Raw genomic sequence first — 16,049 nt, forward strand, 5'->3', positions numbered from 1 at the left:
CACCCAGGACGGGTTCTACTGGTGACAATCCCCCCACACAGGACGGGTTCTACTGGTGACAATCCCCCCACCCAGGACAAGTTCTACTGGTGACAATCCCCCACACCCAGGACGGGTTCTACTGGTGACAATACCCCACCCCCCAGGACAAGTTCTACTGGTGACAATCCCCCCACACAGACGGGTTCTACTGGTGACAATCCCCCCACCCAGGACAAGTTCTACTGGTGACAATCCCCCACACCCAGGACGGGTTCTACTGGTGACAATCCCCCCACCCAGGACGGGTTCTACTGGTGACAATCCCCCCACCCAGGACAAGTTCTACTGGTGACAATCCCCCACACCCAGGACGAGATCTACTGGTGACAATCCCCCCACCCAGGACGTGTTCTACTGGTGACAATCCCCCCACCCAGGACGTGTTCTACTGGTGACAATCCCCACACCCAGGACGAGAACTACTGGTGACAATCCCCCCACCCAGGACGTGTTCTACTGGTGACAATCCCCCCACAAAGGACGGGTTCTACTGGTGACAAACCCCCCACCCAAAACAAGTTCTACTGGTGACAATCCCCCCACCCAGGATGAGTTCTACTGGTGACAATCATCCCACCCAGGACGAGTTCTACTGGTGACAATCCCCCCACCCAGGACGAGATCTACTGGTGACAATCCCCCACACGCAGGACGAGATCTACTGGTGACAATCCCCCACCCAGGACAAGTTCTACTGGTGACAATCATCCCACACCCAGGACAAGCTACTGGTGACAATCCCCTCGGAAAGAGCTCTACTGGTGACAATCCCCCGCACCCATGACGAGCTCTACTGGTAATAATCCCCCCCACATCTTGGAAGACCTCTACTAGTGATGCCCTTTCCAACCTTCGGGTGCACTTAGTGCTGGCCTCTATATAAACTATATACACTTACACCCCCCATCCCCCAGTCGAGCTCTGACGGTCACGCCATGTTCTCATCAGCGTTGCTGCTTTGTAGATGACATTTGATTTAGAATCCGATGACCTGAAATAAATAATAAACAAAGTAATTACCTATCATGTAAACTTGTAACACGAGGTGTGCAGGTCCTATAGAATATGAGAGAAGATACCAGATTGTTACCCCTGTCCCCCCACCAGTGTGACAGACTATGAGTGGCTTCTCAACCCCAGGATATACTGTATGTATGCCCTAAATGTCTTGTCCCCCTTCCCTGCAGCAGTGTCATACACAGTATGTCACAAAAGTAAGTGCACCCCTTACATTTTTGTAAATATTTTCTTCCATCTTTTGCTGGGACAACCCTGAAGAACGCATGCTGGAGCTTATCTGATGACTGTCTCATGTGTATGATGGCCGCCCCATTATTTCCCTGATCTGCTGCTGAATGAGACTGTGTTCAACCAGCAGATAAGCAGTGCCAGGTGCAGCCCCCTCTCCCTAGGATGATACCAAGTAGTAGTAGTAATTATAATGAATTGGTTTAGAAGATTCGATTCAGGTAGAAATAAATTTGAACAAAATCGAGGTGCTCAGATGGCCCTGAAGTGTGGTATACCATTCTGCAGTCTCCTAGGACTAGATCCAACCCCTTTAACACCAAGTGTGACACTAACATATATAGCTGAGGATAAACGGAAAGAGCCGGTGGTAAACAGTCTGGTTAATAACACACCACACTGGGGGATTGCTGGTGCTTTTTAACATTGAAAAATGATCCAAAAATTGTCCCTAAAAATGGGAGACAGATGTAACCCTAGCAGAGTGGCCCGCTCAGGGGGGAGGGCAGAACCTTGGAACCTGAGTCAGAAGGGCCAGCGGTAGGGGTGACCGCCACTTCGGTGGAAGAGGGGGAGACAACCCCGCTAAGTGTGATGGTGGGAGATGTGGAGGACTTGCCACTGGGTCCTGAGCTGGCAGACCTCAATGTCTCCGGAGATAATTTTGGTACAGCACAACACCAGGATCCGACTCTATCCCGAGCCTGGGAGAATGTGGTAGTAGTTGGAGGGTGAGCCGCAACAACCGGGGGCCGAGTCTATTTTCCCCCGTTTGTGGTCAACAGGAGATGCTGTACCGGGTAAATAAACTACGGGGTGAGCATATTGAACAGCTGGTGGTGCCCAAGGCGTATCGCAAGCTCGTGTTGGAGTTAGCGCACCAACATGTTCTTGGGGGACACCTGGGCCAGCAGAAAACGCAGGACCGGATTCTACAGCAGTTCTACTGGCCCAGTATGTTCAAAGAGGTGGAAGAGTATTGCAAGTCTTGCCCAACCTGGCAGATAACCAGCCCCCAGCCACATTTCCGTAGTCATCTGGTGCCTCTCCTGATTATTGAGGTTACATTTGAGCAGATCGCTATGGATCTCCGCTAGAGGGCACCAACACATCTTGGTCATCCTCGACTACGCCACTCGGTATCCGGAGGAGGTGCAACTGCGTCATACATCAGCCAAACTCATAGCTAAGGAGTTAATGGAGATGTTTTCTCGAGTGGGTCTGCCTAAGGAGGTTCTGACTGACCAAGGGACCCCGTTTATGTCTAAGGTCATGAGGGAACTCTGTAAATTGCTCCACATAAAACAGTTTACGGACGTCCCGTGTATCATCCGCAAACGGATGGCTTGGTAGAAAGGTTTAAAGGGGTTCTACAGTTTGTTTAAACTGATGATGTATCCTCTGATAGATCATCAGCTTTTTGACCGACGGGGGTCCCGGGTGTCGGATCAGCTGTTTGAGAAGGCAGCGGCGCTCCAGCAGCGCAGTGGCCTTCTCATTGTTTACCGCAGGCCCAGTGATGTCACGACTTGTATTAACTGGCCTGGGCGGGCTAAGCTCTGTTCACTTGACTGGAGCTTAGCACCGCCCAGGCCAGTGATACTAGTCGTGATGTCACTGGCCCTGCGGTAAACAGTGAGAAGCCGCGGCCTGCTGGAGCAGGTACCCTTAATGAAGACTGCCAAGTAAAAACGTCTTTCATCACACCAAGGTGTATCAGTACAGGGTATTACCCTTTGGCCTACATGGCACTCCCGCCACGTTTTAAAGGGTACTGGACGTTGTACTCCGTCCACATCGTCGGTACGCTTCGGTGTACTTGGACGATACGTTATCCACAGCACCGACTGGGGAAAGTCACCTACCTAAAGACAGGCGGTAGTGGACTCCCTTAGTCCACTTAGGAAGGCTGGCTTAACGGCTAACCCGAAAAAGGGTGCAATAGGTTAGAAAGAGACCAAGTACTGGGTATATAATTGGGCGCAGAATTATTAAACCTCAGCTAAACAAAATTGAGGCATTAGGAATTGGCCCTGACCTGTCATTACTCGGCAAATAAAAGTCGTTCCTGGTATGGTGGGGCACTATATGAGGTTTGTAAGTGTCAGCGGCAGCTAGTGCTGACTGCCACTATAGGTTATTTAGTGTGGCCGTAAAAGCCGATCCGGGCCGGCTCTTACTGGGAGCAGCCAAAGTGCAGGTGGGTGGCTGTTCCCCACGTTCCAGGCCGAGTTTTGGTTTGGGATAAAACCCAGCCAGCAGTCTCAGCTGTGTGGATTATCCTCCATCTGACAGTGGAGCTTTGTCAGTCTCGGTGTGGGGCCTGAGAGGTTGGGCCGGGACTAAGGCCTGCTATATTGTTTTGGGAAAAAGCATGTGGACTTCTGCTTCACCCAAGGACTTATGTGCTGCAGCCCGGTGTGAACAAACACCAGACTCAAGGTGTAAAGTTTTTCCCTGAAACAGTTTTTTTTGTCACTTTACTGATGTGTGAATAAAACACTGCACTGTTTAAGTTGTAGACGTTGTCATTGCCTTTATACTGCGTCCGCAGCCTGTCTACACAATAACACAGCAATAAAATATAAAGCAGTATAATATAAAACCATCTGAGGGTACCTTTTATATCCAAATAAGGGTGGCATGTGGAGAAAAAGTGCGGATAACCAGAAGTGTCGTCACTTCCGGGGCTTGCGTTCCACGTTGGAAAGCAATCATCCTAATATGTAATAGTATGGGGATGAATCTACAGGAAAGTGTAACCACGAGGTGGCCAGGGAAGCTATAGAAGATTGGGCGCCAGAAACGAATTGGAGAGCGATGTAGATACATCACTTCCAGTGCGGCGTGTCACTTCCGGTCCAATGCGTTCCACTGTGGAACGCACATCGGCTGGGGTTCTGTCAGAAAACCTTAAATCGTCAGATTCCCTTACCCCACGTGACTTCCGGGGGGTGGTGCGCCTCCGCGCAAGCGCAGTACCACGGCACGGCGCCTCCGCGCAAGCGCAGTACCAGGCATGGGTTAAGTTAAAATTACAGTGAGCGTTGACTCATGGACGTGCGACCGCGCACAACCGCAAGTGCGCTCTCAGGGGTTAAGGATATCTGACGGTCTTTTGTCTTGTTAAATCTCCTTACCCTCCTCTCCACACAGCGCGCTTCAGATCCCATTGCTGGCTGGCTTCAATCACTGCGCACGAGCACGCGATTGTAATATCTCCTTATGCGCGTGGGCTCTCAGGGGTAAGGAGATCTGACGGTCTTTTGTCTTGTTAAATCTCCTTACCCTCACACTGCGCACAAACGCGGATTGTAATATCTCCTTAATGCGCGTGGGCTCTCAGGGGTAAGGATATCTGACGGTCTTTTGTCTTGTTAAATCTCCTTACCCTCCTCACTACACAGCGCGCTTCAGATCCATTGCTGGCTGGCTTCAATCCGCGCGTGGACAATGTGAGGGTAAGGAGATTTAACAACACAAAAGACCGTCAGATCTCCTTACCCCTGAGAGTGCACGTGCGGTTGGGCGCGTCGCGCGACCATGAGTCAACACTCACTGTAGTTTTACCTTATGTCACGGAACCATGAACCAGACGTACAACAAGAGATAAGTGAAAATAAGAAGGCTTTATTGAAAATAAAGCTGTAAAGCAAAAGTCCAAACGGATGGTGAAACCGAGCAGAGTCTTTGCGAAGCCAGAGGGACAGGAACCAGAGGGTAGTCAGACGAAGCCAGGATCAGGAACCAGCAGGTAGTCAGACGAAGCCAGGATCAGGAACCAGCAGGGTAGTCAGACGAAGCCAGGATCAGGAACCAGCAGGGTAGTCAGACGAAGCCAGGATCAGGAACCAGCAGGGTAGTCAGACGAAGCCAAGATCAGGAACCAGCAGGGTAGTCAGACGAAGCCAGGATCAGGAACCAGAAGCAGCAGCAGCAGTCTAGAAGCATGTGAACACAGGAGGACCAAGCAAGGAACTGAAGCCACAGACCTCCTATATATATGAGCTAGGCATCCAGCTCCTCCCAGGGGAAGGAGGAGCCGCAGGGTGGAAGGCTACAAGAAACCCAGAACCCAAGATGGCCGCCAGCACATGTCAAACGAAGGAGAGCAGCAAGCAGGTAAGACCATGACACCTTACCCATGTACTGGTACTGCGCTTGCGCGGAGGCGCACACACCCCGGCATAACCCGGAGTGCAGAGGGGAACTGGGGAGGAGCTAGGAGTGTGTTCGGTGACGTCACTGACTCTGATGGCCGTGATTGAGCGCTGCCCTAGCCGTTAGGGATGGGAATTACTTTCCCATTCTGTGTAATGATGGAGCAACATTTGCATCTGTTTCACACTTACAAACCCCCATGTTGTCTCCTTGGTTGTAAGTCTTCTGTCGGCATTGGATTTCAATGAGAAGAAATGCTTAGCTATGAAAGTAACCATCCACCTGCCATAAAAAAATCCCTACCAAAGGGTTAACAGAATCGTGAGAGATCCATCCATCCGCAGGGACCGTTTAGACGAGATAACGGACAGATTAGACAGAGGATATCCTGAAGAGTTATTACAGCAGCAAAGAATGAAAAGCGAGACATCTTCTACAGGCAGAGTGAGATCCCGACAGAAAAGACTCCCATCATTGTGAGATACAACCCGAGGATCAGCCGTGTGAGGTCCATAATTAATAAGCACTGGAGCATAGTCACCAGATCCGACCCGCAGGTGACGAAATCCAAAACCTTCCAATGTTATGTCACAAGCGGGTAACATAAGAGACAGGGCGATAAGAGCCTTAAAGGGCCGCACATCTCACACCGGGGAGCAGATCCCAGTTATTAAAGGACCGCACATCTCACACCCACACATCGGGGAGCAGATCCCAGTTATTAAAGGGCCGCACATCTCACACCCACACACCGGGAGCAGATCCCAGTTATTATAGGACCGCACATCTCACACCCACACATCGGGGAACAGATCCCAGTTATTAAAGGGCCACACATCTCACATCCACACACCGGGGAGCAGATCCCAGTTATTAAAGGGCCGCACATCTCACACCGGGGAGCAGATCACAGTTATTAAAGGACCGCACATCTCACACCCACACACCGGGGAACAGATCCCAGTTATTACAGGACCGCACATCTCACACCCACACATCGGGGAACAGATCCCAGTTATTAAAGGGCCACACATCTCACATCCACACACCGGGGAGCAGATCCCAGTTATTAAAGGGCCGCACATCTCACACCGGGGAGCAGATCACAGTTATTAAAGGACCGCACATCTCACACCCACACACCGGGGAACAGATCCCAGTTATTACAGGACCGCACATCTCACATCCACACATCGGGGAGCAGATCCCAGTTATTACAGGACCGCACATCTCACACCCACACATCGGGGAGCAGATCCCAGTTATTACAGGACCGCACATCTCACATCCACACACCGGGGAGCAGATCCCAGTTATTATAGGACCGCACATCTCACACCCACACATCGGGGAGCAGATCCCAGTTATTACAGGACCGCACATCTCACACCCACACATCGGGGAGCAGATCCCAGTTATTATAGGGCCGCACATCTCACACCCACATACCGGGGAGCAGATCCCAGTTATTAAAGGACCGCACATCTCACATCCACACACCGGGGAGCAGATCCCAGTTATTAAAGGGCCGCACATCTCACATCCACACACCGGGGAGCAGATCCCAGTTATTAAAGGACCGCACATCTCACATCCACACATCGGGGAGCAGATCCCAGTTATTAAAGGACTGCACATCTCACACCCACACACCGGGGAGCAGATCCCAGTTATTAAAGGGCCGCACATCTCACACCCACACACCGGGGAGCAGATCCCAGTTATTAAAGGACCGCACATCTCACATCCACACACCGGGGAGCAGATCCCAGTTATTATAGGACCGCACATCTCACACCCACACACCGGGGAGCAGATCCCAGTTATTAAAGGGCCGCACATCTCACACCCACACACCGGGGAGCAGATCCCAGTTATTATAGGACCGCACATCTCACACCCACACACCGGGGAGCAGATCCCAGTTATTAAAGGGCCGCACATCTCACACCCACACACCGGGGAGCAGATCCCAGTTATTAAAGGGCCACAGTTTTTTATGGAGATGGAATGTATGGTTTTAAAGTTACAGTGTATGTTTAAAAACTGTATTTTTACTGTCTGTGATAGTTATGTTAATCCATAATTATATCACAGACAGAAGGGAGGATTTTGTGTATTTGGGTGGTGATTCCTGCCCTGTTGTTCCCACATGTGTATTGGTGATTTCCCTTTGTCCTGAGAGATAATTGAATTGCTCTTCGGGTGTCTCCAGGGCAGAGAGGAGGAAACCATGATGCATTGTGGGGATGTGTTGTATCCTGAGTGCTACGTATCTGTCCTGTGTCACAGTTAGGGATGAGCGAACCCGAACTGTATAGTTCGGGTTCGTACAAAATTTTGGGGTGTCCGTGACACGGACCCGAACCCGAACATTTTCGTAAAAGTCCGGGTTCGGGTTCGGTGTTCGGCACTTTCTTGGCGCTTTTTGAAAGGCTGCAAAGCAGCCAATCAACAAGCGTCATACTACTTGGCCCAAGAGGCCATCACAGCCATGCCTACTATTGGCATGGCTGTGATTGGCCAGTGCACCATGTGACCCAGCCTCTATTTAAGCTTGGGTCACGTTGCGCCGCACGTCACTCTGCTATGATCAGTATAGGGAGATGTTGCAGCTGCGACGTTAGGGCGAGATTAGGCAGATTAACTCCTCCAAAAGACTTCATTCTGTGATCGATCTGCAGCTGTGGATCATTGAAGTGCTATTATTGACTTGCTCACTTTTTTGAGGCTGCCCAGAGCGTTTTTAGATCACTTTTTTTCAGGGGTGATCGGCGGCCATTTTGCGACTTGTGGTGCGCCAGCACGAGCTATCACCAAGTGTATTTAACCATCGATAGTGTGGTTATTTTGTGCTATATCCTACATCAGCTGCAGGCTGAGCCTGTGTCACCGAAGTGCATTTAACCATCAACAGTCTGGTTATTTTTTGGCCATATACTACATCAGCTGCAGGCTGAGCCTGTGTCACCCAAGTGCATTTAACCATCAACAGTCTGATGATTTTTTGGCCATATACTACATCAGCTGCAGGCTGAGCCTGTGTCACCGAAGTGTATTTAACCATCGATAGTGTGGTTATTTTGTGCTATATCCTACATCAGCTGCAGGCTGAGCCTGTGTCACCCAAGTGCATTTAACCATCAACAGTCTGATTATTTTTTGGCCATATACTACATCAGCTGCAGGCTGAGCCTGTGTCACCCAAGTGTATTTAACCATCGATAGTGTGGTTATTTTGTGCTATATCCTACATCAGCTGCAGGCTGAGCCTGTGTCACCAAAGTGCATTTAACCATCAACAGTCTGATTATTTTTTGGCCATATACTACATCTGGTGCAGGCTGAGCCTGTGTCACCCAAGTGCATTTAACCATCAACAGTCTGATTATTTTTTGGCCATATACTACATCTGGTGCAGGCTGAGCCTGTGTCACCCAAGTGCATTTAACCATCAACAGTCTGGTTATTTTTTGGCCACATATTACATCAGGGGCAAGTTGAGCCTGTCACCCAGCGCCTAAAAAATAGACCTGACATTTCTATTCAACCAAATCTGCACAGTTTTAGCTGGTCAAGTTATTTGTAGTGACCGTAAAAGCAGACTTTTTGTTCTGGGTTGAAAAAGCATTCCCAAATTTGCCATTCTCAAAATAACTAGTTTCTGCTATATGAGGCCTACTTGAAATCTATCCCAAAAAGAAAATCTTACATTGAAGGTACTGATAGTGTCATTCAGAAAAACCTAAGACACACGCTAGCGTGCTGATAGAAGTGTCATTCTGTGATTAAACCTATAACTGTCACACAGCGCAAAAAAAAAACAGGTCTCACATCTCTATTCAACCAAATCTGCACAGTTTTAGCTGGTCAAGTTATTTGTAGTGACCGTAAAAGCAGACTTTTTGTTCTGGGTTGAAAAAGCATTCCCAAATTTGCCATTCTCAAAATTGTGGTGAACGGGAACAATGAGGAAAGCATCTAAGGGACGCGGACGTGGACATGGTCGTGGCGGCCAGCGTTTTGTCTGAACGTGTATTCAGCACGGCAGGGGGCGTCATTACAGACAAACGCAGCCGCCTGTCTACAGCCAATGTGGACAAGCTGACGTTCATAAAAATGAACCAGGCATGGATCCCACAGGACCTGTCCATCCCTTGTGCAGATTAGACATTAACTACCTCCCCTTAACCATATATTATTCTACTCCAGGGCACTTCCTCATTCAATACTATTTTTATTTTCATTTTACCATTATATTGCGGGGCAACCCAAAGTTGAATGAACCTCTCCTCTGCCTGGGTGCCTGGGCCTAAATGTGTGACAGTGGCCTGTTCCAGTGGTGGGTGACGTGAAGCCTGATTCTCTGCTATGACATGAAGACTGATTCTGCGCTGACATAAGGCCAGATTCTCTGTTACGGGACCTCTCTCCTCTGCCTGGGCCTAAATGTCTGACAGTGGCCTGTTCCAGTGGTGGGTGGCGTGAAGCCTGATTTTCTGCTATGACATGAAGACAGATTCTGCGCTGACATAAGGCCAGATTCTCTGTTACGGGACCTCTCTCCTCTGTCTGGGTGCCTGGGCCTAAATGTGTGACAGTGGCCTGTTCCAGTGGTGGGTGACGTGAAGCCTGATTCTCTGCTATGACATGAAGACTGATTCTGCGCTGACACAAGGCCAGATTCTCTGTTACAGGACCGCTCTCCTCTGTCTGGGTGCCGGGGCCTAAATGTGTGACAGTGGCCTGTTCCAGTGGTGGGTGACGTGAAGCCTGATTCTCTGCTATGACATGAAGACAGATTCTGTGCTGACATAAGGCCAGATTCTCTGTTACGGGACCTCTCTCCTCTGCCTGGGTGCCTGGGCCTAAATGTGTGACAGTGGCCTGTTCCAGTGGTGGGTGACGTGAAGCTTGATTCTCTGCTATGACCTTAAGACAGATTCTGCGCTGACATAAGGCCAGATTCTCTGTTACGGGACCTCTCTCCTCTGCCTGGGTGCCTGGGCCTAAATGTGTGACAGTGGCCTGTTCCAGTGGTGGGTGACGTGAAGCCTGATTCTCTGCTATGACATGAAGACTGATTCTGTGCTGACATAAGGCCAGATTCTCTGTTACGGGACCTCTCTCCTCTGTCTGGGTGCCGGGGCCTAAATGTGTGACAGTGGCCTGTTCCAGTGGTGGGTGACGTGAAGCCTGATTCTCTGCTATGACATGAAGACTGATTCTGTGCTGACATGAAGCCAGATTCTCTGTTATGGCATGAAGAGACTGATTCTCTGCTGACGTGAAGCCAGATTCTCTGCTATGGGACCTCTGTCCAATTGATATTGGTTCATTTTTATTTTTTTTATTTTAATTCATTTCCCTATCCACATTTGTTTACAGGGGATTTACCTACATGTTGCTGCCTTTTGCAGCCCTCTAGCTCTTTCCTGGGCTGTTTTACAGCCTTTTTAGTGCCCAAAAGTTTGGGTTCCCATTGACTTCAATGGGGTTCGGGTTCGGGACGAAGTTCGGTTCGGGTTCGGATCCCGAACCCGAACATTTACGGGAAGTTCGGCCGAACTTCTCGAACCCGAACATCCAGGTGTTCGCTCAACTCTAGTCACAGTCCTCCTTCTGGGCCCCTAGGGGCGTGTACACCAGATGGGGACCTGCATAAATACGGGCGGGTAGCCCTCAATAAAGAGTTCAGTTCAGTTCATGTTTTTCTAACCCTTCAGAACGCAGCCTTGTCTCGTTATTGGAGGGAATTGCTGTATCACGCTGGGGATTGCTATGCTCTGCATATTCCCTGGAGGAGAGATCTTTCCCACACGGTCCTGAATGCTGGAGGTTCATTCAGGGTGGAAGGAAGACGGTGCGGCTCCAGTTAAGCTACGGTGGTCGTGGTGTCCAGTGCGGTGCTTGTGGTCCTCGGCGCAAGCTAGGAAGCGTCCATTAACGGAAGGTGATCTGTTACAGGCCGCACATCTCACATCCACACATCGGGGAGCAGATCCCAGTTATTATAGGACCGCACATCTCACACCCACACACCGGGGAGCAGATCCCAGTTATTAAAGGGCCGCACATCTCACATCCACACATCGGGGAGCAGATCCCAGTTATTAAATGGCCGCACATCTCACACCGGGGAGCAGATCCCAGTTATTATAGGACCGCACATCTCACATCCACACATCGGGGAGCAGATCCCAGTTATTACAGGACCGCACATCTCACATCCACACACCGGGGAGCAGATCCCAGTTATTATAGGGCCGCACATCTCACATCCACACATCGGGGAGCAGATCCCAGTTATTAAAGGACCGCACATCTCACACCCACACATCGGGGAGCAGATCCCAGTTATTATAGGGCCGCACATCTCACATCCACACACCGGGGAGCAGATCCCAGTTATTATAGGGCCGCACATCTCACATCCACACACCGGGGAGCAGATCCCAGTTATTATAGGGCCGCACATCTCACATCCACACATCGGGGAGCAGATCCCAGTTATTAAAGGGCCGCACATCTCACACCGGGGAGCAGATCCCAGTTATTAAAGGGCCGTACATCTCACATCCACACACAGGGGAGCAGATCCCAGTTTTTAAAGGGCCGCACATCTCACACCGGGGAGCAGATCCCAGTTATTAAAGGGCCGCACATCTCACACCGGGGAACAGATCCCAGTTATTAAAGGGCCGCACATCTCACATCGGGGAGCAGATCCCAGTTATTAAAGGGCCGCACATCTCACACCCACACATCGGGGAGCAGATCCCAGTTATTAAAGGGCCGCACATCTCACACCCACACACCGGGGAGCAGATCCCAGTTATTAAAGGGCCGCACATCTCACACCCACACATCGGGGAGCAGATCCCAGTTATTATAGGACCGCACATCTCACACCCACACACCGGGGAGCAGATCCCAGTTATTATATGGCCGCACATCTCACATCCACACACCGGGGAGCAGATCCCAGTTATTAAAGGGCCGCACATCTCACACCCACACACCGGGGAGCAGATCCCAGTTATTAAAGGGCCGCACATCTCACATCCACACACCGGGGAGCAGATCCCAGTTATTAAAGGGCCGCACATCTCACACCCACACATCAGGGAGCAGATCCCAGTTATTAAAGGGCCGCACATCTCACATCCACACACCGGGGAGCAGATCCCAGTTATTAAAGGACCGCACATCTCACACCCACACATCGGGGAGCAGATCCCAGTTATTAAAGGACCTCACATCTCACACCCACACATCGGGGAACAGATCCCAGGTATTAAAGGGCCGCACATCTCACACCGGGGAGCAGATCCCAGTTATTAAAGGGCCGCACATCTCACATCCACACACCAGGGAGCAGATCCCAGTTATTATAGGGCCGCACATCTCACATCCACACACCGGGGAGCAGATCCCAGTTATTATAGGGCCGCACATCTCACATCCACACACCGGGGAGCAGATCCCAGTTATTATAGGGCCGCACATCTCACATCCACACACCGGGGAGCAGATCCCAGTTATTATAGGGCCGCACATCTCACATCCACACACCGGGGAGCAGATCCCAGTTATTAAAGGGCCGCACATCTCACATCCACACACCGGGGAGCAGATCCCAGTTATTAAAGGGCCGCACATCTCACACCGGGGAGCAGATCCCAGTTATTAAAGGGCCGCACATCTCACATCCACACATCGGGGAGCAGATCCCAGTTATTAAAGGACCGCACATCTCACATCCACACACCGGAGAGCAGATCCCAGTTATTAAAGGGCCGCACATCTCACATCCACACATCGGGGAGCAGATCCCAGTTATTAAAGGGCCGCACATCTCACACCCACACATCGGGGAGCAGATCCCAGTTATTAAAGGGCCGCACATCTCACATCCACACACCGGGGAGCAGATCCCAGTTATTAAAGGACCGCACATCTGACATCCACACACCGGGGAGAAGATCCCAGTTATTAAAGGGCCGCACATCTCACACCCACACACCGGGGAGCAGATCCCAGTTATTATAGGGCCGCACATCTCACACCGGGGAGCAGATTCCAGTTATTAAAGGGCCGCACATCTCACATCCACACACCGGGGAGCAGATCCCAGTTATTAAAGGACCGCACATCTCACACCCACACACCGGGGAGCAGATCCCAGTTATTAAAGGGCCGCACATCTCACATCCACACACCGGGGAGCAGATCCCAGTTATTAAAGGGCCGCACATCTCACATCCACACACCGGGGAGCAGATCCCAGTTATTAAAGGGCCGCACATCTCACACCCACACATCGGGGAGCAGATCCCAGTTATTAAAGGGCCGCACATCTCACATCCACACATCGGGGAGCAGATCCCAGTTATTAAAGGACCGCACATCTGACATCCACACACCGGGGAGAAGATCCCAGTTATTAAAGGACCGCACATCTCACATCCACACACCGGGGAGCAGATCCCAGTTATTGAAGGGCCGGACATCTCACATCCACACACCGGGGAGCAGATCCCAGTTATTAAAGGGCCGCACATCTCACATCCACACACCGGGGAGCAGATCCCAGTTATTAAAGGGCCGCACATCTCACACCCACACATCGGGGAGCAGATCCCAGTTATTAAAGGGCCGCACATCTCACATCCACACACCGGGGAGCAGATCCCAGTTATTGAAGGGCCGGACATCTCACATCCACACACCGGGGAGCAGATCCCAGTTATTAAAGGGCCGCACATCTCACATCCACACACCGGGGAGCAGATCCCAGTTATTAAAGGGCCGCACATCTCACACCCACACACCGGGGAGCAGATCCCAGTTATTAAAGGGCCGCACATCTCACATCCACACACCGGGGAGCAGATCCCAGTTATTAAAGGGCCGCACATCTCACACCCACACATCGGGGAGCAGATCCCAGTTATTAAAGGGCCGCACATCTCACATCCACACATCGGGGAGCAGATCCCAGTTATTATAGGACCGCACATCTCACACCCACACACCGGGGAGCAGATCCCAGTTATTAAAGGACAGCACATCTCACACCCACACACCGGAGAGCAGATCCCAGTTATTAAAGGACAGCACATCTCACACCCACACACCGGGGAGAAGATCCCAGTTATTAAAGGGCCGCACATCTCACACCCACACACCGGGGAGCAGATCCCAGTTATTAAAGGACCGCACATCTCACACCCACACACCGGGGAGAAGATCCCAGTTATTAAAGGGCCGCACATCTCACACCCACACACCGGAGAGCAGATCCCAGTTATTAAAGGGCCGCACATCTCACACCCACACACCGGGGAGCAGATCCCAGTTATTAAAGGACAGCACATCTCACACCCACACATCGGGGAGCAGATCCCAGTTATTAAAGGACCGCACATCTCACATCCACACACCGGGGAGCAGATCCCAGTTATTAAAGGGCCACACATCTCACACCCACACACCGGGGAGCAGATCCCAGGTATTAAAGGACCGCACATCTCACATCCACACATCGGGGAGCAGATCCCAGTTATTAAAGGGCCGCACATCTCACACCCACACACCGGGGAGCAGATCCCAGTTATTAAAGGACCGCACATCTCACATCCACACACCGGGGAGCAGATCCCAGTTATTAAAGGACCGCACATCTCACATCCACACATCGGGGAACAGATCCCAGTTATTATAGGACCGCACATCTCACACCCACACACCGGGGAGAAGATCCCAGTTATTAAAGGGCCGCACATCTCACACCCACACACCGGGGAGTAGATCCCAGTTATTATAGGACCGCACATCTCACATCCACACACCGGGGAGCAGATCCCAGTTATTAAAGGACAGCACTTCTCACACCCACACACCGGGGAGCAGATCCCAGTTATTATAGGACCGCACATCTCACACCCACACACCGGGGAGCAGATCCCAGTTATTATAGGACCGCACATCTCACACCCACACACCGGGGAGCAGATCCCAGTTATTAAAGGACCGCACATCTCACACCCACACACCGGGGAGCAGATCCCAGTTATTAAAGGGCCGCACATCTCACACCGGGGAGCAGATCCCAGTTATTAAAGGGCCGCACATCTCACACCCACACACCGGGGAGCAGATCCCAGTTATTAAAGGACCGCACATCTCACATCCACACACCGGGGAGCAGATCCCAGTTATTAAAGGACCGCACATCTCACACCGGGGAGCAGATCCCAGTTATTAAAGGGCCGCACATCTCACACCCACACACCGGGGAGCAGATCCCAGTTATTACAGGACCGCACATCTCACATCCACACATCGGGGAACAGATCCCAGTTATTATAGGACCGCACATCTCACACCCACACACCGGGGAGCAGATCCCAGTTATTAAAGGACCGCACATCTCACAGCGGGGAGCAGATCCCAGTTATTAAAGGGCCGCACATCTCACATCCACACACCGGGGAGCAGATCCCAGTTATTAAAGGGCCGCACATCTCACACCCACACACCGGGGAGCAGATCCCAGTTATTAAAGGGCCGCACATCTCACATCCACACATCGG

General features: G+C 51.1%; 1 protein-coding gene across 2 annotated transcripts in view; it reads right to left on the reverse strand.

Annotated features, from left to right (window-relative positions):
• Positions 1-333: 333 nt before the first annotated feature.
• Positions 334-16,049, reverse strand: part of CA9 (carbonic anhydrase 9) — a 191,266-nt gene continuing 175,550 nt past the window's right edge. For both annotated transcript variants that reach the window (XM_040420683.1, XM_040420682.1), the window contains exon 12: positions 334-1,033. In XM_040420683.1, the coding sequence (XP_040276617.1) occupies positions 937-1,033 (97 nt within the window). In that variant the 3' untranslated portion in view covers positions 334-936. The remainder of the gene's footprint in view (positions 1,034-16,049) is intronic.

Source organism: Bufo bufo, chromosome 2, assembly GCF_905171765.1.
Source record: "Bufo bufo chromosome 2, aBufBuf1.1, whole genome shotgun sequence".
Classification (NCBI taxonomy): Eukaryota; Metazoa; Chordata; class Amphibia; order Anura; family Bufonidae; genus Bufo; species Bufo bufo.